Raw genomic sequence first — 22,656 nt, 5'->3', positions numbered from 1 at the left:
CGTGTGTGTAAGTCTAAAATCTTGGAATACATACACCCCTTAGTCCCTTACTGTTGTTTTGGCCAATGTCACACTGGTGTTGATCATGAGCTCTCTTGTGTTAGTTCTTGCAAATTGTCTAAAACTCAAGTGTGACGTGTGATAATTGATTTTGGGTACTGTCAATAACAATTTTACAATATATGATTGGACCATTTTCATTGCAACATTTATTGTTTTGAGGTTTTATCTCTTGTTTACACCAAAAATCAATTGACGTCTTGGTTTAATAAAAAATGACAATTATTAAAAGCGGACACCATATGTTGAAATTTTGATTTTTTTTTTTTAAAAAAAAAAATCATGAAAACATGACTATTTTGCATTCCGTACACTCATAGAAAGAAAAGTTACTTTCCTATTGGCAAATGACAAATTCAGGACGTTTGGTATATGTGTTAAAAACTAAAAATTATTGTTTAAAAATATTTATAAAAATACGTGTAAGTGAATAAATATGTAAAAATATGTGAAATGTTATTTAAAAATTGAAAATAGTGGTATGAAAATACAAACCAAATACCCCTTCACTCTCACACAATTCAACGTTTAGAAGATTTCTATTTCTCTTTTGTGGTGTAATTAATACTAATTACACTTTGTTTCTTTCTAGGTTAGGTTGGGTAAAGGATAGAGAAGTTCTTGAGTTGAGACATGAAGAGCTGTTAATTGCTTTTGGAAGGTGGAAGAGGACGTGTTTTGTCCATAGTTTAAGTTTATAAACCATAAACTTTTTGTTGGCAAAGTTCGTCCAAAAATCTCTTTATATCATCGTTAATTTGTCATCCACTAGGCATTATGGTAATTAAACACGGATTAAGCCCGACAAACTTGCTGCATCATAATTAATGTTTTTTAAAAAGTACTATTATTCCCTAGCTGTCACATGCTAACCTAGTTTTAGAGATGTCTTGTCAGATTTAAGCTTTGGATTTTTATCTCACCCACTTTCGGTGTGTACCAGCAAAGTGTTAGGACGCTGCCACGTACTCTTCGGTGCGATTCCTAGATCACTGTCTTTGTCGCTTTCCTTCTTTCCATAGCTGGAACTGTGACAAAAGAGTAAAGACTCAGTACTAAGGACAACAATGGTGTCCTCCAGCTTAGCTAGCCTTGATGTTAACTCAGAAACAAGGTAGGTTTTATTAGAGTTTTCTATGTACTTATGCTGTACAAATTATAGTTCAAAAATATATTGATGTTTCTCACGTATGCATGTTTTGTTAGGTTGTTGCAGAGCTGCCATTTTTATTAGCTGAATATGTATGTATAATATCGAAGCCACAGCTGGGTGAATATGATTTTGGATAAGCTTAAGTTCTTCAAGATATAGGCATGCATGGTTCACGATCTGTGTCAGAATATTGCAACACAAGCCAACATTTTTACTTCAATGTATCTGAATATCCTATCCATAAAGTAGAAATCGGTCAAATATTACACGTGCAAAGTCTACTTGATGAGTAGATACTAACGTGATGAAACTTAATATTAAGGACGTCAAAGTGCCTCTAAAATCGAAGCAAGATTGACGCTTCTTATTTTTGTTGTTGTTGTTGTTATTTGACTGGTGACTGTGTTCAATGAATTTAGGTTCTTAGGTCTTACTAATAATGTGAATTTGATTAAAAGAAAATTGACCGGTGCTACATTACAAAACTAGTTCAACAGTAAAATTTGGGTCATGGAGGCTTAAAATTTGCAAAATACATGCGTGTGAGAGAGAGAAAGAGAGTTAGTTTTGGTGTGAAGCTCCAAAGTTAAGAGTTTGTTTGGTTAAACATATTTTGAGAGCTTAAAAGTGATTTTTAATTTTAAAATCAAAAACTCCGTTTTGGAATAGTAATTTTTTTTATTATAAATATTTATTTTAAACCTAAAACATTGTTTTACAACAGTTTAACTCTAAATTAGATAAATTAACTGCACCAATAAATTGAGTTTTATTTGCAAGAAATCAAATATAGTTCTTGGTGTATCCTTGGAAATGTAATTTTTGGAACAGCTTATGACTTGGCCAAAACGGTTAATTCACTTTGGTCGAGAAGTAGAAGAAATTAATTAAAGGAGGAAGCATAACGAAGAAAAAAAACTTTTTGGAACATTGCTAATCTAGTCAACTAGGCAAGTAATTTGTTCCCAACAGATCTGTTTTGACGTGTTCTAGAACACGTCAAAACAGCACTGCTAAAGCAAAAGATTCTTTGTGAACGTAAACATACAGTGAACTCCTTCCATGCTTGCTTGTTTTGAATAAAATATGTTTAGCATTTTGTGTGACTGCAATATAAGATTTGTGGCAAGCAGTCTAATAGACCAGATTAGTTGGTCAACTTCACATTAGTATTCTGAAAGAGAAATTTATTTATTTATGTTTATTTTGTTTAGACCCCTTAAACTAGATTGTTTAACCTAATTAATTAACTAAGTTGATTATTAGGTTTATTATTCAGATCTAGGTTAAATAAGCATATATCATATCATACATAGCAGCGGAAAAGTAAATAACACCACGATATAATGACCCAGGAAAACCGATGAAACAAACCGTTTTAAGGTAAAAACCTGGAGAGGATTTGACTTAACTATCCTCAAGGTAAAATAAATCCGCTATAAGAGAATTGAAGTTTTTACAATCAGATTTAACTCTAAATCTATTGCTACCTCTAATAGTAACTTACTGACACGACCACATGCAAGTTTCAAATTTACGGACTCCTTCTCTTCTTAGATTTACTACAACAAAAGTACCCACGCTTGTGACTTTGAGATCTCACTCAAAAGTTTCAAATCACCTTCAGTTGTTGATCTTTGTAGCAACAACTAGATTCTACCAATGCTTGATTGTAGGGGTCCGTTTAGATACAGCTGAAAATTAAAAACTGAAACTGAAAACTGAAAAACACTGTAGCAAAATAATTTTTAAATGTGTGAATAGTACCGTGAGACCAATTTTTAATGAAAAAGTTGCTGAAAAGTGAAATTTGTGGGTCCGTGAACAGTGCATGGTGTGCACTAATTGGCTAAAAATTGTTTGACAAGTCAAACTTTGCGGCTACTGTTCATGAACAATGCATGAACAGTAGCCGTAATAGTAAAATTTGTCCCTAAAACGCGTGAAAAAAAAAAAAAAAAAAAAAAAGGAAAAATGCAGACGCAAACGCTTTCAGCCAAATCCAAACGTACACTAGATCTTGCTTCAGTAGACGCTTGTGTAGTTATAGAAGGTACAACACCTCTCAAATCTCACAAAGAGTAACACACAAGTCTTCCAAAGATCTCCAAAACGTAACTAGGGTTTCCCTTTTATATGTGGACAAGTTAGAATAAAACCCTAAATGTTTTTGCGGGTTTGGGCTTGATTTAAAATTTTGCATAATTTCTTTTTCTACGATTCTCGATCGATCAAGCTTGGCAGACTGTGACTTCCTTTTTCTATAGTTAGCTCAAACTTGAAGCTTGAAACCTACACTTTTGAGCATTTTCTAACACATAGACTACACATGTTTTGCTCTCAGTTTGCCAACACATACAAAATATGATTCTAAACATTTAATCCTAAATTTTCAAAACCTAACAATTTATTTATTAAAGTTAGGAGTTAGTGAAATTATATACTACATATATAATATACTAAAGTCCAAACACAATTCAAATTAAATCTAAAGCAATTTATAATTGTAATCTAATTTTGCGAGAAATGTTCATTTTAATTTTCTTAAGATTGGTGTCAAGTCGCTTATTCATAATAATCAAAACAAAAATCAAGATGATTACCTCACTAATTTAGATAAAATCACATCATTATCATTATTGTTAAATGTTTCCATGTGTAAATATGAGTAATTTAGTTTTTTATTAAAGCAAGGAGTTAATAGCAGAAACTTAAGGAGATAATTAATATGTAAATTGCTAAGATTCAAGTAGCTCAATTGGTAATATTTGGTGTTCCAAGTTTTAAATCGTCAAATATCGAATTATAATTTTTTTTTTTTAAATTGTAAATTAAAACTTTTTTTTTGTTGAGAATGTTGTAAATTAAAACTTAGTTACAACATATATATATAATATGGACTATTAATAAAGTAAGCTACATATTAGAAATCCTATTTAGATCAAGCCTTCTTGCCGACTTTTTTATTGCAGATACAAGGGTGGCCATGGAGGTTGAAACCAGGGTCACTCACTGAAACTGGAAGTTATCTATATATACATATAAAATCGAAACTTTTGAAACTCCTACAATTTTCCACATCAGCACAATATTTTTTTTAAAAATAATAGTAATAATAAAATTTTTCTAAAACCCAAACCCGTGCTCTGCCTTCTCTTTCACGATGCTGTACCTTTTCTTTCACCAAAACTCTTTCACAATGCTCTGCTCTTTCATGATGCTCTGCTTGCCATCATCTACATATATATAAACACAGACCCATGGCCAATCATGATCGTACACAACTTTTAGATTTGTTGCTCTCAACAGCTATTTTTGTCGCAGATGGAGCCCCATCACCGCTGCATATCGTTTTTGTCACCAATGGAGCCTCATCACCACTGCATGTTGTGGGTACTACCGAAGTGAATTGGGTCTTGATTCTTGATGAGAATCATGGAGTCACCGATCAACACAACGGTCAAAAAGTTGTTTCAAAGAGGGGAGCTAAAGTGGGTCTTGATTCTTGATGAACTATGACTCACCAAAGTCACTTTGTTGAAGTGTGGGTACTGGGTTAAGGCAAGCAATATTTGAAACAGAGTTAGAGAGAGGTATTGAAAGAAGTTTGTGGAGGAAAATTGAGAAAAGGGAGAAATAAAGAAGACAAAATGTGAAGGAAATGTGGCTGAGAAAAAAAGGAAGGAAAAAAAAAAAAACAAAAAAATAGGGTGTTGTGTTGGTTAGAAGACTAAAGATAAGCTTACCTCACATGTATACATCAATCCAATCAAAAAATTAAAAAGGGTGTTGTGTTGGTGGTTTTAACCATTGAGTATAAATAAATTAATAAGAAAGCTATCAAAACATGTCCAAAATCCGTATGATGAATTCATTGCAAAATATTTGGTATTCCTCGATTATACAAGGTTGCTTATTCTATTATGAGGTGTGCATACATGGATTATGAAGCAATGTTATGAGGTGATGTAAACGATTATAACATATTGAATGAATTCTACTACAACTACCATCTATAGCAACTTTTATTAATAATTGTTAATTTCTCTTAATTTGTTAATAATTGTTAAATTTGAATATTTTACTTCAATATAGTGATTTTAATATTTCGAGTAGGCGATGACCATCAAAATTATCAAAAAATTAGTTGTATCATCTCTTTGATACTTTATGTTACAAAAGTGCGTGGCATTATTTTTTGAATCTTACATTTAATAGTTTTCCCGTGAATTGCACGGGTTAGCGAAAAGTGGTTATTCATAAGATTTTGTGGAGATTTATGAGATAATATAAGGAATTGGGGGTACTTTTATTGTGTGTGTACATTTAATCATATATAACTTATATAATTATATTGTATTTCGACACCATTTTTATCAGTTTAGTTGAGCACTTAATATAAAATTTTCATTAAAATTGAATGAACTCATCTGTTCAAATTTTCTGTAAAAGGCTAGGAAGTGGTTCAAGTTCAACTCTTCAAAAGGCATTTGCAGAAGGCTAACCTATTTGTTTCTTTGATCCTCTTTGTACTGGGAGTATCTTGTAATAGATTAGTTGCTTCGTAATTTTAGTAAGCCTCTATGTTACCAAAAAAAAAACTATTTGCTTCAAAAGTAATTATGCAAGAATAATTATTTAGGAGTATTTTTGGTCCAATCCCTTGTCAAAGGTACTTATGCAAGAATAATTATTCAAAAGTACCTTGGTCATTTTTGGTCCAATCTCATGTCATTGTCATAACAGGGTTTCCTAGTTTAAAGATATATACCATTATAATTAAATAATAATAATAATTTTCCAGTTTTCTTTATAAAAAAAATGTTTTTATTCGGGCATAATAAATGGTGCTTAATTATATATAAAGTATAAACCCAAGCCAGCTATTGAACCAGCTCATCGGATTGGTTGTTGCACAATTTGCTCTCAATCTGTCAGCCTAAACTAATCTTTAAAAGTAGGGAACCGCATAATATATAGATTAGATTTTAGACCCACAAAAGCAGGTCACTGAAGAGAAAGAAGAATTTATGGAGGAACACTCATCAAAATATTAGTATTGGTCAAAGTCTAGCAGCAAAATCAACACTTGAGGTCCACCATTGTTGATTGTACGTCGTTATCAAAATATTTAGGGTCTAAAGGTGCACTAATTAGTGTACACCATTATGATGACGATGATGATTAAGACTGATTGATGATTATGAAAGCAATTGGTACTTAGCTTTCATTTCCTGAATAAGTGAGGCTGGCAATTCTGCACTGCTTGCACAAACTTTCCTAGCTAGGATCAGGTTTCTGATTTTGATTTTGCATGATTAATGTATATACAGAACATGTGTCAATGTCTTATACTGCTAGTAATTTATTATTTCTTTTAATTTATATATATAATAATATAATCAATTAATAATAATATTAATATAGACCCTAAAAAAAAATTTAATAATAATAATATTGGTGTTATAATTATTAGAAAAACCCAGAAATTTAATGTTCAATCCACCAATTCATGAGTTTTTTAGAATGTCTCGTTATTAAAGTGGAATAATCTAACCAAAAATCCTATTTCCTTAAATAAAAGAAAAAAAAAATCTATCTCTCATATCCTTTTGTTGCAAAACGCAACTTATCTTGTGAATGCTGAAACGTGCACAGTATCCGTGGGTCCCACTTTAAGCACTAAATGCAGAAACGCACACTAAACGTGCAATCTAAACGCACACTAAGAAAAATATTCTCTCTCTCTCATATCCTTTTGTTGCAGACTTAGATAATATTAGCTACAGTGAGCACCAAAGTAAGTGTTATTTTATTTCAATGACCACATAAAAAGGAAGGCACTTGTGTACAACTAAAGATGAAGACAGTACAGATAGAGGTGCACTAGCACGTACAATTTAGGAACAAAGTAACAGTTTTCTTTTAACCAAAGAACCTAAAACCTAGCTTGCGTAACTTAAAGGTTCCGCTCATGCTTTATTAGTTTAATTCTAAGCAACAACAAACCAAGTACTAGCTAGCATTCTTGCTTTCATAATGATGTCAACGCACGCCCAGAACTTTAAAAAAAAAAAAGAAAAAAAAAAAGGCTTTCTATAATCTATATGCTTGTTCCAGCTTTTCAGACCATAATTTGGCCGGTGGATAGAGAATCTAACTTCAAAAATTTATAAGCCCTGATTGGTACAACTACAAAGCCCACAGATTCTCTCTTCTACGTCACGAGCAAGATGGGTTAAGTTGGTCTGAAACTCAGACCATGATTAATATAACAACTTACGCACACTGTTCCACACACATTTTATGAACGGAAATTGTGAGTTGAAAACACAATTTTAGTTTTAAAATTGTATCTTCAACTCACAAAAACTGAAATAGTAATTTCAGCTCAAAAAAGTACGCGTGTAATAGGAGTTAAACTTGTGTTTTGTGTAACAGTACGCGTATAACAAACACTACCAGATTAATATATATCTCTAATCTCTTTACAGTCTTTACATGAGTATTTTTATCTAGATAAGACCAGCGCACTAGCCCATGTAACCAACTTATCTATTGGCAAACAAAACTGTAGTCGATAACAAACAAATTGCATTATTATTTCCTTTTGCTTTTTATCTTTGTTAAACATTATCTTTGATTTTGAGAGAAATGGAGATTGTTAATTGACTCACTCTCAAGAAATCCGTACAATCAGAGAGAAAGCTCCTAACACCCATGTCTCTATCTTTCTTATAACCGCCCCATGTCTGTGTTCAATCATTAACACCTTTCTCTATTTTGTTGGATAGCTTTGTTAAAACGAATGTAAATCCCAATTAATCACTTTGATTTGACCCTATTCTAGATTATTAATTTTCAATTATTACATTTGTTCTTCTCCCATTTATATCCTCTAGTTTTCTTCAATTATCATCCAGATGAGAGATATATGACATTAAATAAAAAAAATCCAATGATCTTAAAAAAAATGCATATAAACCACATATAATTAAATTTGACTAAAAATTGGAGGATTTAACTCACCTAAAGTTCTAGTTAAAATAAAATTGTAAGTGTTTCGTCTATTAGGTTTTTGATTATTGAGAGTGTTGGAATATCCTAGTGCAAAAACATATAAAATTTGGTTGCTGTATCAATAGAATTGTGTTATGGTTAAGTTTAGGTCTAAAACTGCTCAAGGATGACAAAATTTTCTTTTAATAAAAAGTGATGAGTTGATGATCTCTTGCTCATACTTTTTGTACTATAAATGAATTTCTAAGTGAAACTTGTTTTTATTGAAAAGTAGACATTTTAGACTTCGATATGGATACAAATTATACCCAATTGGAATTTGGTTTTGCAATGAGCATGATGTGGCCTGTTGAATTAGATAGACAAAGATTTCACCTATCACTTGCCCATTGTTCACTCAAGCAAAATTGTTAGGTTTTGAATTCTAAATTTTAGTAAAAGATAATTCTTGCTCAAATTTAATCATACTGCATGTGTGCAACTATATAAAACACCTTCTGTGTAATTGTTAGAAGGGAGAAAAGTTGTCATATTAAAGCTAAAAAGTTTAAATCTTGAAACCTTCTTCCTAAGTGGAAACAAAGAAAATAGAGATGGCAAAAATTCTCTTCTTGGCCTTACTTTGTCTCATGCGGGTTTTTCCCACCTTAAAGAGGTGATGGGAGGAGCCAAGGAGGCATGTTTTGCTTACCTCTACACACACACTTTATTATCATCCTAAAATACTACTCCCTCCCCTTTCTCCTTTATCTCTATTTTATTCATGTCAAAACCATCTCATTAAGGATAGCAAGATGAGTTCAATTGTAATTTTCATAACATAAACACATGTGAAAAGGTTCAAAGGTTCCTACTTTCCTAAAATAAGATTCGGTAATGGCGTTAAACTATAAGATAAATAAACCTTCAATATAAACATATACTTCTAGGCTTCTAGCTGTCATAGCACCTTAATTTTTCAGACTATACCTTACAACAATTCTCTCTCTCTCTCTCTCTCTCTCTCCATGATGATTATGATGAATTCAAGGATGATAATCAAAGAAGATCAAGGATTAATTAGGGACAGCATGATGCATGTAAGCTACCTCGTTGACATGCATGATGGTATTAAATATTGGACAAGTTTTGGTGGGTGGGATGTTGGGTGTAATTACTTAGAGCCCTAATCATTCCATAACTGTTTTAATATTTTACTCAAAACAAATGATTGAATATGATTGGCATACGTTGGCGATTAGATTTCGATTTTGAAGGACTTGCAAGCATCAACTATGACTTCATGGCCAAATCCTTCTCGATATTTTTTTTCGGCTTGCAATGGTAGTTAGGACTTAGGGACCACTGTTATGGTGTTATAGACACCCTTCAAATTCCAAAAATTACCCAGTAATATACACATTTACTATTCACATACAAATTTATTATTTAATACTTCTTTACTCATACATAAAGAGAGAGTAATTAAAAATTGATAAAGAATAATATTTTAATGAAATATATTGTAAAATAAATTGTAGTTGCACGATTTCCTGGCCCAAACCCTTTTGATCAAGCCCTGGCCCAAGATGCAACCCACAATAAATACTTGTAGAGGATGGGTCAAAGAACTTAGCCTCAGTGAACCTAGTCGGCCTAAGGTATGGAGAAGGTTGATGTAAGTATAAAAACACCAGAATAGATACTCAACAGAAAGTTCTATTTCCTGAGTGCTGAATACAGTTTTTTCCGTCCCCTTCTTTGAGGGACTTCCTTACATTATATAGCTCTCTCATTCTTATCTGAACCTTACACTTGTTGATCATCTAAGCCCCCACTTGAGCACCTGTCCTATCAGACACCTTTATCACTCGTTTGTGAGTTGCAGTGGTCAAGGTAGTACTGTTCAGGGGTCTTTTCTTCATTAATGCGGCCAAGAAAGTGGTTGTGGCACATTTAATGTGGTGGTAGCAGCTTTCCATGAGATATTTTGAGTTTTATTCTTTTTTATATACTCGGAGGATGAGCTGCAGTGGTTGAGGCGAGCTTTTTGATCTGGATTTCGTGGTGTCCGAGGAGGTGTTACTCCTTGGACAGTTTTATTTTGCCGCAGTTGGGCTTGAATAATGTTTTGGCTATGACTTCTCCTCGGAAACGACGCTTCTCGGATGGGCCTGTATTTAACTAGCCCATTATTTTGGGCCGGGCCCCACATAAATAATTTAATATTGGCGTTTTTCATGAATAGTTGTATAAAATAAATAAATAAGTAAATTCTTAAAATAGACAAAAAAAAAATTTACACCCTGATAGAATATGATCTTCCGTATAAGAAAAATAGAATACAGACACCCGGCCATGCGGCCCATTCCCTACGCAGATCACCTGAAGAAACAAGTCATACAACCCCAAGAGCCATTAATGGACAAAGCCCACTTGCACAAAAAATCGGCTACAACGTTAAGGAGGTCCTAATAATAGAGTTTAAACACTAGTCTTAGAAATCTTGAAAGTTTAATGTAAGTTTATTCAAAAGAAACTGCCCACTAACCCACATGACCATTATGATTTACAGTTTACACAATTCTATTCAATTTTAAGTGCAAGATGGATTAAATTAATTCACCATTGTTTGTCATAATTTTTTATTATTTTTATTATTTTTTTCAGTGTGTTGTTATATTTTGTAATCTTTATATCTTGTATAATCAATGTAACAAACTATGATCATTAACACTCAAAAAAAAAAAAAAAAAAAAAAAACTATGATCATTAAGATTGGAAAACAAATTGAAACTTTAATCTGTGTTTGGATACACTTATTTTCATTGTTAGTTTATATAAATTTTTAAAATTAATATACTAAAATGTGATGATTGAGATTGGAAATGGAATTGAAACTCGAATGTGACTTTTGATTGGTTTAAAATCTGACTTATATATATTCACGGTTAATTCATGTATAGCTTTTTTCTTTTTTAAATCTTACATTTTTTTTTTTAAGTAAAACAAGTCGATGAAAATAAATAATCTTTTAAGCAAAACAAACAATTCCAAACAGACTACCAAATAAAGGCACCTTTTATATTGTACCTAAATTACTTTCCATATATATCAAAATCAACAACAATGCTACCAAATGCTATACAAACAATCGCTCTTAACATTATTCCCCCAACCCCTCCAAAAAAAAAGTATTTCTTGTTAAGCTTTAACATTTTCTACACAAAATTCGACCCCAAAAAAAAAACAAAAAAACAAAACTTAAAGTAAAACATAAAGAATGGAATGTAAATTGTGAGCATATATGTAACTGCTGTGCGCTTTTCAAGTTTTCAACATATTCGTATCAAAAAAAGATATATAGAATCTTTATCAACATGCACACACAAAAATGAGAGGAAAAAGTCTGATGTGAAAGGTAAACTAAACAATTAAACAAAGATTCTGGATTCACCAATATGTCTTTTTTTCCAGTTCACATTCAAACTTCAAAGTGTCATTATAGATTGGCGTAGCAAGTCAATCAAGTTAACAAAACATATAGAGAATTTTTTTTTTTTTTTTTTTTTACTTCATATTAATTAAGACAGTATAATGCATGTTATAATGCACCTTTTTTTTATCAAATCTCAGGGACACAACCTTCTCTCCTATTCTTTTAATGCAAAAAAACAAATGGCTCACATGGGCGTTGGATGAAGCTGAGAAATGAGAATCATTCACCAACTAGAAAATAATTCTTTTCTCACTAACTCACCAGTCCTCTTTCAGCTAACAATATATATATATAGCTTTTAAATTATATTTATACTTATCATTTATATTCTTTTAATGGGTTTATAATAGAAACTAGAACTGCCATGGTCTATGGTCTTTGGCCATTTTTTTATAGAAGCCCCATACCTCACAATGATGAGGAAAATATTCCACCTTAACATATATACGGTCTATATATCTTAGTATTTCTTATCATGATAGATACTATACAGTATATAATGGAACTGCGATGCCTATGATAAGTACATACATGGTGTAAATAGAATGTACTTCCCATATATACCCAAATCGCCCATAAAAATGATTGATAAACCAACACTAGATGTGCCCAGATTTTTATATATGTTATAAGATTGACAAAATCTCGAATCTAAAGTCTTGGGTTATTGACATCTGTCCAATATATAGCTGGAACAAAGGAAGGAAATCAATCATTCAATCCAACATCAAGTAAGAGTCCCAAAACAATCTCTATATTTGAACACTAGCCTGGTTGGTCCATAAAAATAAATAATAATAAAAAATAAAAAACCTCAAGGAATATCTACGTTTTTCCCAGGTTTGTGAGATACAAAAATAGAGAAAAATATGTGCCAAAAAAACAATCATACAAGATAATATTTACGTGATTTGGCAATTTGCCTACGTCTACGGAGTTGCAACAATTTCACTATTCTTAAACAAAAAAAAAAAAAAAAAAAAAAAGATGCGACAGTACAGTTTTCTCTCTCAAAAATTACATCAAACCCTAATCTTTCTATCCTGCACACAAGATTCACAATAGACTACCAAACGAGCCAAAAAATTTCCCACAACCATGGATTAAACCTCAGAAAATCTCCCATTAAAAACCGTAACAATATTATTTCAGATTGGGTCATATTTCGAATCAAACACAACTAAACTTCACAAAACCCAACAAAACAATCACGTAAGAGTTCGAAACAAAAAGTACGGCTAGTAGCCATGTAATATACACATGTTTTTAACAAAAAAATTACAATTGCAAAAAACATTTTTTTTTTTTTTTTAAAAAGGAAAAAATAGTTTTTTTTTTTTTTTTTTGTTGCATTATAATTAGTTGGAAGTTGATTCAAGTTATATGTTTGGAATTGATTTGTTTCAATTTGCAGGATGGCAAAGAAAAAATGATATACATTTGCCTTATACTTTTCTCTTATAAATTTAGAGCCCGATTGGGACTAGGAAGTAGAATTTTAGAGATAAAAGAGCTTTTTAACTATAAATTTGTTAGTATTTGTCAATTATAGTTATAAAATGCTTTGAAATTGTAGAACCCATTGATAACCAAGCTAATAAAAAGCTTTTAGGTTTACTATAAAATAATAAAAGAGGATTCAATACAAACTATTCAAGTAATTCAATTAATGGATATTCTTAAATATATATAATAATTATGTCATTTTTTTTTCTTGCATTTTTTGGTATCTCATAATACAGTCTCATGAAATCATTCTCTTACAACATATAAGATACATTGATGTTGTAAAAAAGAGAGAAGGGAGGTCTAATTTGACATTTATCATAAGATAATTTTCCCCTTAAACGAGACATCAATTATTATTCTATTAACATGTAAGATCCATAGATTCTATGAGAGAGAGAGAGATCTTATTTGATTTTTCCATAAGATAATTTTTCCTTTAGATGAGACCTCAATTGTCATTCTATTATTAAGAAATCAAATTATTGTCATTGAGCCATTAACTCAAGTGGTACCTCTATCATCTCCCAATTGAGGAGGCTTAAGACAACAAATTGTTATCAACTATAGTGATGACTGATGACCATGTACACAACATGGATTCTCGAGTGAGGCTTCATAGTTCATCCATATTTGCCAGTATAATGGAAATATACTGATAAAAGGGCCTGGTTAATACATCATTTAAAGTCCAAGGGCTTCAATTCCTAATTGTCATAACAAAAGTCTTGAGACTTTTTTTTTTTTTCTCTTTTTTTTTTTTTTTTCATTCAAATTTTAATTTAGAAATTACAAAAAATGTCTGAAGACTTTTTCTTCTTCCTTCTTTTTTTTCTTCAGAGTTTAAAGAACAAAAATAAGGTATGACAAATATCAAAATTTTTTTATGGATGAAATTTGTAAATAAATTCAAACATATGTCACAGTATTTCAAAATTATGACATGTATTTTTGTTTGAGCAACTATCATGTGTATTAAAATAAATATAAAGCAATTTATAATAACAATTGTTCTTTAAATTCCTTAATCTTAAATCCTCAAATCCAAATGCGTCCTAAGCATAGTTGTTAAAATCTCGATATGGATCCTACAATTTTCGATCTCACCTGCCCAAAACGATCCGGATCTTTCAAGGATCTTTGCGATCATTCAGGATCGTACGATTCTAACGATCCTAGTTTCTTGTAATCTTCTTTAACTTAACAGAATGCTCAATTGGATCCAAATGAAAAATAACATCTCAATAGACCAAGTTTTTCTATTCACATGTAGAGAGATATAGTGTCAATTGGACTGAAATAAAAAATAACACCCCAGTACGCAATATAGTGTCACATTTTGAGGTTTTTGGCCTCTTTAAATGATGCTTACAAAGAGGAGTGTTCATCAAACCGCACAAACCGCAAAAACAGCACCAAAATCGCCGCAAAATTGCATAACTGTACCATACCGCAAGTAACAGTATACCATACCACACCACACTGCATGGTGCGATGCGGTTTGCAGTTTTATAATAAGAAAACTGCACAAACTGCACCCTCTCTATATATTAATATATTTATTTATTTTTAATATTAAATATATTATTAATAGTTTAATAACCCTAATTTTCAACCAAAAAAAAAAGTTTGATAACCCTAACAAGTGTTGATTAAAAAAGTCAACCCAAAATAAAGAAAAACTAGCTCAATAATTTAAAACTTGGCCAAAAAAAAAATAAAAAAAAAAGTTTTGGACTGGATAAAAAAAGCCCAAATTTTGAAAAATATACCGATTTCAAATTGTATCTTATACATAGCACCGTACATGTGATCGCAAAAATGAGATGCGGTGCAGTTTAGAAGTTATAATTTTAGCTAAACTCTAAACTACACCACACATGTAACCGCAAAAATAAAGTGTAGTGCAGTTATGGTTTTAGTTAAAGGGCTAAAAATGACCCAAAACCGCACCACACCGCATCGCGAACACCCCTACTTACAAATAGATGTAATGATGTATGATAATTATATCAAATGGATGCAAATTTTTTGTTTTTTATGAATGAATATATAATTCATGTTATTATTTTACATACTAATGCGTATTTTTGTTTTTTTCTCAAATAATGTAGGATCTTACGATCCACGATCCGATCCTACGATTTACGATCCCACCTACCTTCTACAATTTTATGTAAGATCCTGATTTCAACAACCTTGGTCTTAAGAGTATTTAAAAGATTTCCATGTAAACAAAATGGATTTTCTAATAAGAAAAGTTCTGTTTGGGTCCTATTTGACTACAGGAAACTCTTTAATTTTTCTTTTTCTTTCTTAATGGAAAATAGAGTAACTTTATTAAGAATAAGATAAATACAATGCATCTTACCGACTCAATCAAAATCGGATTTTACTCTATCCAAGTTAGAAAGATATGAAGACGCTTGGCATGTTGAGCTAAAATTGTGCTAGTTTGTTTCCTCACCCGTCTAACGTGAGACGGTTGAACTGATCTGAAGTCTTTCTGCTTGTGGCAAATTGCTGTGATGATGTTGGCAATGGCAACGGGTTGAAGAAGAGCCACAGTTAGGGAGTCATAACAAGCTTCGAATCACTTTTGAAAATAACATCTCACTCCAATATCCTATGCGAATTGAACTGCTTCATCCATAGCTTTTGCTCCTGCCTCCAATATTCTGGATCAACAATTTCAACCAATTGGTACCAGGTTGGAGCAGCAGTGAGATTACACGTTATCAAGTATGCTGATAAAGCATGTACTTATAAAAGAAAATTCCATAAAATGATACAAAAGCTTTCAGATTGACAAAAATGACGAAGTGAGATTAATGAGGTTAGAAACAAATCAAAAGCAGACTTAAAATGATACAAAAGCTTTCAGATTGACAAAAATGACGAAGTGAGATTAATGAGGTCAGAAACAAATCAAAAGCAGACTTAAAAAACTAAAAAAATTCTACGCAACAAGTTTGGCAAACAAATACATGAGAACAGATTGCCTTGCACAATCCCATGAAAACGAGAGAACATCTTGTGTATTGTAGAACCAACAATCTTTAAGACTATTCTCTAATTCTATGCTTCTTTGATTTCTTGATTTGATGGTCATTGTTCAATGAATATGTTTCCCCGCCTACCAATTCTCCTTCACTTTCACTCCTTTTCCTTGTACTCCTGCAAATTTTTTACGTTACTGACTTATACAACAGAAAAAAAGTTCTCAAAATTTTCTTAAACTCAAAACTCAGTTTAAAACCTGTCAGATACTGAAAAATCTTCCGAATGTCTAGCCAACCAGCGAATGCTTCCTGTGTTAGCTGGAAGTAGAGATCCAGAAATGTGCAGTCTTTCCTCATCAAAACTGCAAATATGAAGGTATAAAGTTCAACACACAATTATGATATAAAGTTCAACACAATGTTTTGCAATTAAACAAGTTTAATTTTTTCCAATTTTCCAGAACTTTGACTTAAAGCACAAAATATCTAACTCGTATATAATTACACTTAGTTCAATAAATTCAAGCTGCCGGGGTTCAAGTGAGAGCCCAACTGTAATGACATCCTTTGTGGTGTCACATATTTGTGGTTAACACCACCTGCCCCGCCCCCACTATCTACCTATCAAAACAAATTTCAAGCTGCCAACAAAGCTTTTATGTAATTGATGGACTTGCTGCAACCAACATGTAAAAGTTTTTAGATTGATACACCAGCATTAAGAGATGAGATGATTTCTAAATTATAGCTAAATATGTCAACTTGGAGCAGTAAAACAAATTTTTAAGTAAATTGCAATTGATCAATCAATATAAAAGAAAATCTTGAATAGGAACAAACAATTAAAAAAAAATTGTATATGCCTTATTTCTTATTAATAGTTGAATAATCAGAAAAGAGAAAGAAAAAAAAAAGGAATGGATAAATAAGATCTATTCCTTTATGAACCTTCATGGTCATCATATCTATACACAACAATAGTTGTTACCAACTACATGGGGTTGTATAAGTTAGGTAGAATCCCAATATTTTTAGCACCTCAGGTAGTGAATCCCACTAGATGATCAGCATGCCCATATTCTTAATTTCATAAGTGCTGCAATTGATTGTATAGGTTTCTCTATTAAATGCCATTCACAAACGACTTAGAAGTAACACAAGGCAAACAATTTACCTTTTTTTTTTTTTTTATAAGTAACAGAATTTTATTGAATATGTAAAGGACTGCTCTATGTTCACAATGATGAACATAAAGCACCTTCAAAATAAAAAAATAAAAAAGCAAGTCAATTAGAAGATCTAAGAGAAAGTTGGAAATCAAAATTTGAAGTACAGTTGGTAAAATCCCATGTTTGAAGGTACAGAGCAACAAAGACTTAAATTGATCAATAGGTCTCACAATCTCCTCAAATGTGAATCACATTTACCTAAATGAGTAGATTAACTGTTCTTTTAATTTGAACTAGTAGTCAAAAATAAAGGAATTTCATCAAAGTTTGTTTCCTTCATCATAAAAGCTTCCTCTCTTTATGTTTACGGTATTAAGAATTTGAGAAACACATATGTAAAGAGACCTCACACATATATAAATAGATTTCACAACCATCCATTTAAAATCGTATCAATATCAATCTTTATATTCTTTATGAAACCAAGAGACCAATATTACCTATATATATATATATATATATATATAGAGAGAGAGAGAGAGAGAGAGAGAGAGGAAGGAGGAGAAACAGACCAAACTTAAGTTATTAAATGAGTGAAATACACACACATACACACATGTAAAGAACATGCCAGTCTAAATAAGTTGATGTGATAAAAATGTCACCTTTTGACTAAAAAGCGAATCATGGTTCCAACCTTTATCACATGTCGCTTTTGAGATCTGCTAGCAAATAGTTCATCACCATGTTTCTAGGACAAAATATGCATATCACATAATTCAATCAGCATTCAAGTCCTCATACATACGAGATTAGAGGAAAGGATGTGGACTTTGAAAAAGATGATGAACTACTTACAATTTTATGATTGAAATCTTCTCGAATGTCTTCACCTGTTATGACAACAGATGAAAAACCAAGAACAATGACATGAATCGATCTTTCCGTAAGTTTCACCACCTTTCCCTCTGTAAGTGACATTATGAGAAAACAATCAGCAAGGTCAACAAAAAGGCATATGAAGAAAATACATCATATGTTCATGAATGCTTCAATGAAGTTCACATTTGGTCTTTATCTAACAAACTCTTATAATAATTTTTCTGTTCTTTATTTTTTGGGGGTCGGGGGAGGGGGGGGGGGGGGGGGGGTGATTTAAGAAAGGAAAAGAAAGCAAAGCACACTAGTCCTAAAATAGTTAGATGGGGCATCACAAAACTACCTAAAAGCATATTTGGCTTTGGAGCAAAAAGTAACAACTTTGCTTTTAGCTTCACACCAAAATAAGGGTGAAATCCTGGAAGAATCTTTGCAATTTTGTCTTGAATTTGGACGTCATAAGCTAAAACCACACCATCAAAACTTTCATTGAACCTGTAATCAAAACCACAAAAGTCACATACGCACATTAACAAATGCAGATCTACTAAATATTAATGAATTCAGAGAATGATAGATCCTGCATTTTTTATTTCTACAAAACAATCTATAAAATTGCAGAAAGCGCGCCTTTTAACTATGCAAAATAACACAATAAATAGTTCTCCACGATAAGAAAACTTATACCACATCATCTCAGCACTAGATAGTAAGAAAGCAACATCATGGTCAACAGCAACATTTATCAAAAGGATAGGGGTTGCTATCTATGCAAAAGAGTTCCATATCATAAATTTGGTAGACTGGTATTGAAACACAGTGAGTAATGATTGCATCACAGATGATAAAGATTTTCTTAGAGATTCCAATAAGAAGTCTTCCAAATCACATGAACAACAATAACAACATATAAATTTAACATCATCAATCGCTAAAAAAAGGGGGATATAAATGTTCACATTAGTGGGGGTGAAGGACGATACCTGAAAAGCAGAGAACTAAGCTCACGGAGAACCGCTTGTGGAACCTTGTTACTCTTTGATGGGTGCACGTAAACTACCAAATTGGCATCTGAAACCTTCAATCCTTCCATTGCGGGCTCCAATTAGAACTAGTGCTTCATTTAGCAGAAACTAAGAGCGCATTCAGGATCACTGTAACAAGTAGAGCTTTCGTCAGTGGACCTTTACTACTGAAAAAGCTATTTAGCATTTGGTAACTACAGTTCTGAAATGCTTTGAAGCTGTTACACTTGTTTGATAAACAAACTGAGAAAGTAACTTATAAATAAAAAATCACAAATGAGGACAATCATAGAAGTGTTTTGTTTTTAATAATATATAATTTTATACTGTTCATACTTGAATCAAATAATTCAATTAATGGTCAATTTTCAAAAACAAATTAAACAATATAATTAGTTTTTTTTTAAAGGCATTTTTTTTTACAATTTATTTTGTATATTGTTCATATGTAGTACAAAATAAAAATACAAGAAATTTCGACATGAGATTACATCCAATATATATCATGCATAGATGTCATTAATTGGACCAAGATAAGATAGAGGCTACAATGTGGTGCTTTCCCATATATATATATATATATATATATATATATATATTATAACATATGAAAACTTCACTCAGATTAGTCGCATGTCGTAGAGTATATTGTATAACAATCCTAACCGTTAATCAAACTGTAATTGACCCCACCCGCCAGAACTAGTTACTGGGTAACCTAGGTGCCTTCCCATGTTGTTCGTATGTCAGCACTATATACAGGATGAAAACCTCAAATAAATTCAATCGAACCAAGCTCACCAAAAGCATAAACTCAACCTAGGTATATAGCTACATAGTATCAGCATGGAGAAAGATAAAAAAAAATTAAGAATACGAAAAAACACTAATATCACACAAAAAGCATATGCTCTTAACGTAGTTCTGGTTGGTTTCACATAACCTAAACCTAATCTAAAACGACACCGTGTACGTATAATAACTGAATTCTAAGAAAATAATAAACCCCTACTTACGGCGAACAACAAATTAATAAAAAGTTACCTCCAATGATTTTCAGGGTTTCCTGGCGAACAAGCAAGCAATACAAAATTTCAAAAACACAGAAACGAGAGAGAGAGAGAGAGTCAAAATTGAATAGAGAAAGTGATAATTCTAAGCTGTTATTCAGTTCTCTCGCTCTCTCTCAGTGATTTGGGGGCTTTCTGCGTTAGGGCAACAACAATATTTTGATAACTTACTTCTAAAAACGACGCCGTTTTGGCATGAGTTTAATATTTCTTTTTTTTAATTTATTTCTTAATTTTAAAAATCGTTATTTAAAAATAAATAAATAAATAAAAACGAAACGATGTCGTCCCTAACCGAATCTGAAGAAGAACCAAAAAAAAAAAAAAAACCCAAATTCCCAAAAGAACACACAAACTGAAATTGAAAACCCGAAGTATACTGAACTTACCCGATAAAGTATTGGCCGGAGCCCCGCCGAAAACACCTCCTCTTTCTATTTCTATCGGGTTAGTGGGTAGGTTTTTTTGGTTTTGGGTAAATTTCACAAACCTTTTGTGATAATACTAATTAGGTCCAAAATATTTTAAAACCCACCAATTTAGTACTCAACAGACAACTTTGTCCCTAAACATATAAACACCGTTAGTGATTCTCTCCTCTCTTGCACTCTCAGCTCAGACCAAAAACAAGTGAAATCCATTTTTAAAATTCACCTCCAGCCCATGCCTTAAAGTACACCTTTGTAAATTCCCAACAAAAAACTCAGCCAAACAACATAGAAATCAATACAACCCTAACTGCCAACCTCCTGAAGAAACACTACCAAAATCTGAACTCCAAAGGCCATGCCCGATCCACGCCGCCGCCGCAAAGAGGATGAGAGAGTCTGTTGTAGGCAAGGGACAGAAGAGAATATTAAAAAGCTACGGCGTTTGTTTTAAGTTTAGGGACAAAATTGTCTTTTTAGGACCAAATTGCTAGGTTTTGTATTCTTCAGATTCGGGTTTGGGCCTTTGGGCTGACTATAAAAATAAATTAAAGGGACGGATTACTAACATTTTGGGGCTCCAAATTGGAGGCCCAATAAAAATAAAAATCATATTATTCAGTGAAAGTGTGTGTTTGTATATAGAACTATATCATAGGCCAAGATTCTAACTATTATATGGTTATTTGACTGTATGGATGGAGGATGCTCCTCTCCACCTTTATTCTATTAATATTAGTTGTTTTCCTTCTAAAAAAAAAAAAGCTAACATATTTGTTTCAAAAAAATATTTGGTTAACATATATTTATATATCCATATATTATAATAAATGTGCGTTAAAATTGTAAGTTCTCAAAACCTTGTGTGACGCAATGGTATAAAAACAACCGAAACTTGATTTGCTTATGTTTTAAATACGTTTGAGAAATCTAATGGAATCACCAAACAGGGCCTAAAACCCTACCAAACCCCAATGTTTAGAGAAATCCAAATACAGTCTCTTTGACATTAAACCCTTTTTCCTAGCATGTCAGTTTTGGGCTTTGGATAACGTGGGCTTGAATTGCACCGGGCTTTTTCAGTCTTGTGACTGAGTTTGTAAAGGCCCATTCAAATTTGGCTAAGGTGAGGCTGGCCTATAAATTTTTTGGACATAAACTTGCCTGTTAAAAGAAGAAGAAAAATACCAGAACTACAAATTATTTTACAAATTACTGATATGGTGAGTGATTATTGATAAAAAAAAAAAAAAAAAAAAAAAAAAAAAAAAAAAGTGATATCAATAATATGCTCATATGAAAATTAGTGAAAGTTTTCCACGATAACGATTGTAAAAACATTGTAAAATAATTTATAATTGTAAATTTGTAATATTACTCTACGGTAAGATATTTTCCAGTTTGTGGTGTGGACAGTCTGGTTTGCCAAAAACGTGATTTTGAAGATGACACTTTTTCCGCGTGAGATTCATTCTATTACTATCCATTATACTTTGTTATTAATTAATATTATTATGCTACTGATTTTTATTTATTTATAAAGATGATCATCAATTTTAATCACTACATATAGGTGAAGTACCATTTTTAAAACCACTAATGCATAAAAGTAAAATCTACAAACCACAAGTTGACTGAGTGTCACATTTTTCTCAAGGTATTTAGTATGTATGTGCATGTTTTATTGATAAAGCTATGTTGATACTTGACATTAATGAGATGGATCTGATTGGGTAAAGTTCATTAAATAGTAGTCCAGTCTTTATAATCCAATGTGACTAATCATGAGGAATGGAATTATGGAAAGAGGGAGTAGATCTTCTTCGAAGGCCCAAAAAAAAAAAATTTTGGGCTAAAATTTGGTTG

The 22,656-nt window shown here is 31.9% G+C and overlaps 1 protein-coding gene across 5 annotated transcripts; it reads right to left on the bottom strand.

Moving 5' to 3' along the window:
• Positions 1-16,083: 16,083 nt before the first annotated feature.
• LOC126712373 (uncharacterized) lies at positions 16,084-21,255 on the bottom strand. 5 transcript variants are annotated; one of them, XM_050411679.1, is made up of 7 exons: positions 21,109-21,255; positions 19,251-19,421; positions 18,611-18,762; positions 18,247-18,356; positions 18,054-18,139; positions 16,477-16,581; positions 16,084-16,394 (listed from the first exon to the last, which is right to left on the bottom strand). In XM_050411679.1, the coding sequence occupies exons 2-7, from the start codon at positions 19,358-19,360 to the stop codon at positions 16,283-16,285; spliced, it is 675 nt and encodes a 224-aa protein (XP_050267636.1). In that variant the 5' UTR covers positions 19,361-19,421; positions 21,109-21,255; the 3' UTR covers positions 16,084-16,282. The 5 variants fall into 5 exon arrangements, with proteins under 5 accessions (XP_050267636.1, XP_050267638.1, XP_050267637.1 ...); XM_050411681.1 differs by having other exon boundaries at positions 21,042-21,177; XM_050411680.1 differs by lacking the exon at positions 21,109-21,255 and adding an exon at positions 20,752-20,971.
• Between the last annotated feature and the right edge of the window lie 1,401 nt (positions 21,256-22,656).

This window comes from Quercus robur, chromosome 2 (assembly GCF_932294415.1).
Source record: "Quercus robur chromosome 2, dhQueRobu3.1, whole genome shotgun sequence".
NCBI lineage: Eukaryota > Viridiplantae > Streptophyta > Magnoliopsida > Fagales > Fagaceae > Quercus > Quercus robur.
This window is presented reverse-complemented; position numbering and strand designations above follow the sequence as displayed.

Excerpts from the sequence above, each read along its gene's own strand:
- LOC126712373 (XM_050411679.1), bottom strand. The coding sequence starts at position 19,360 with ATGGAAGGATTGAAGGTTTCAGATGCCAATTTGGTAGTTTACGTGCAC. Across the intron at positions 18,763-19,250 it reads CTTAGTTCTCTGCTTTTCAG|GTTCAATGAAAGTTTTGATG; the intron begins GTATCGTCCTTC and ends TTTTGATTACAG. Across the intron at positions 16,582-18,053 it reads ATTCGCTTTTTAGTCAAAAG|TTTTGATGAGGAAAGACTGC; the intron begins GTGACATTTTTA and ends TCATATTTGCAG.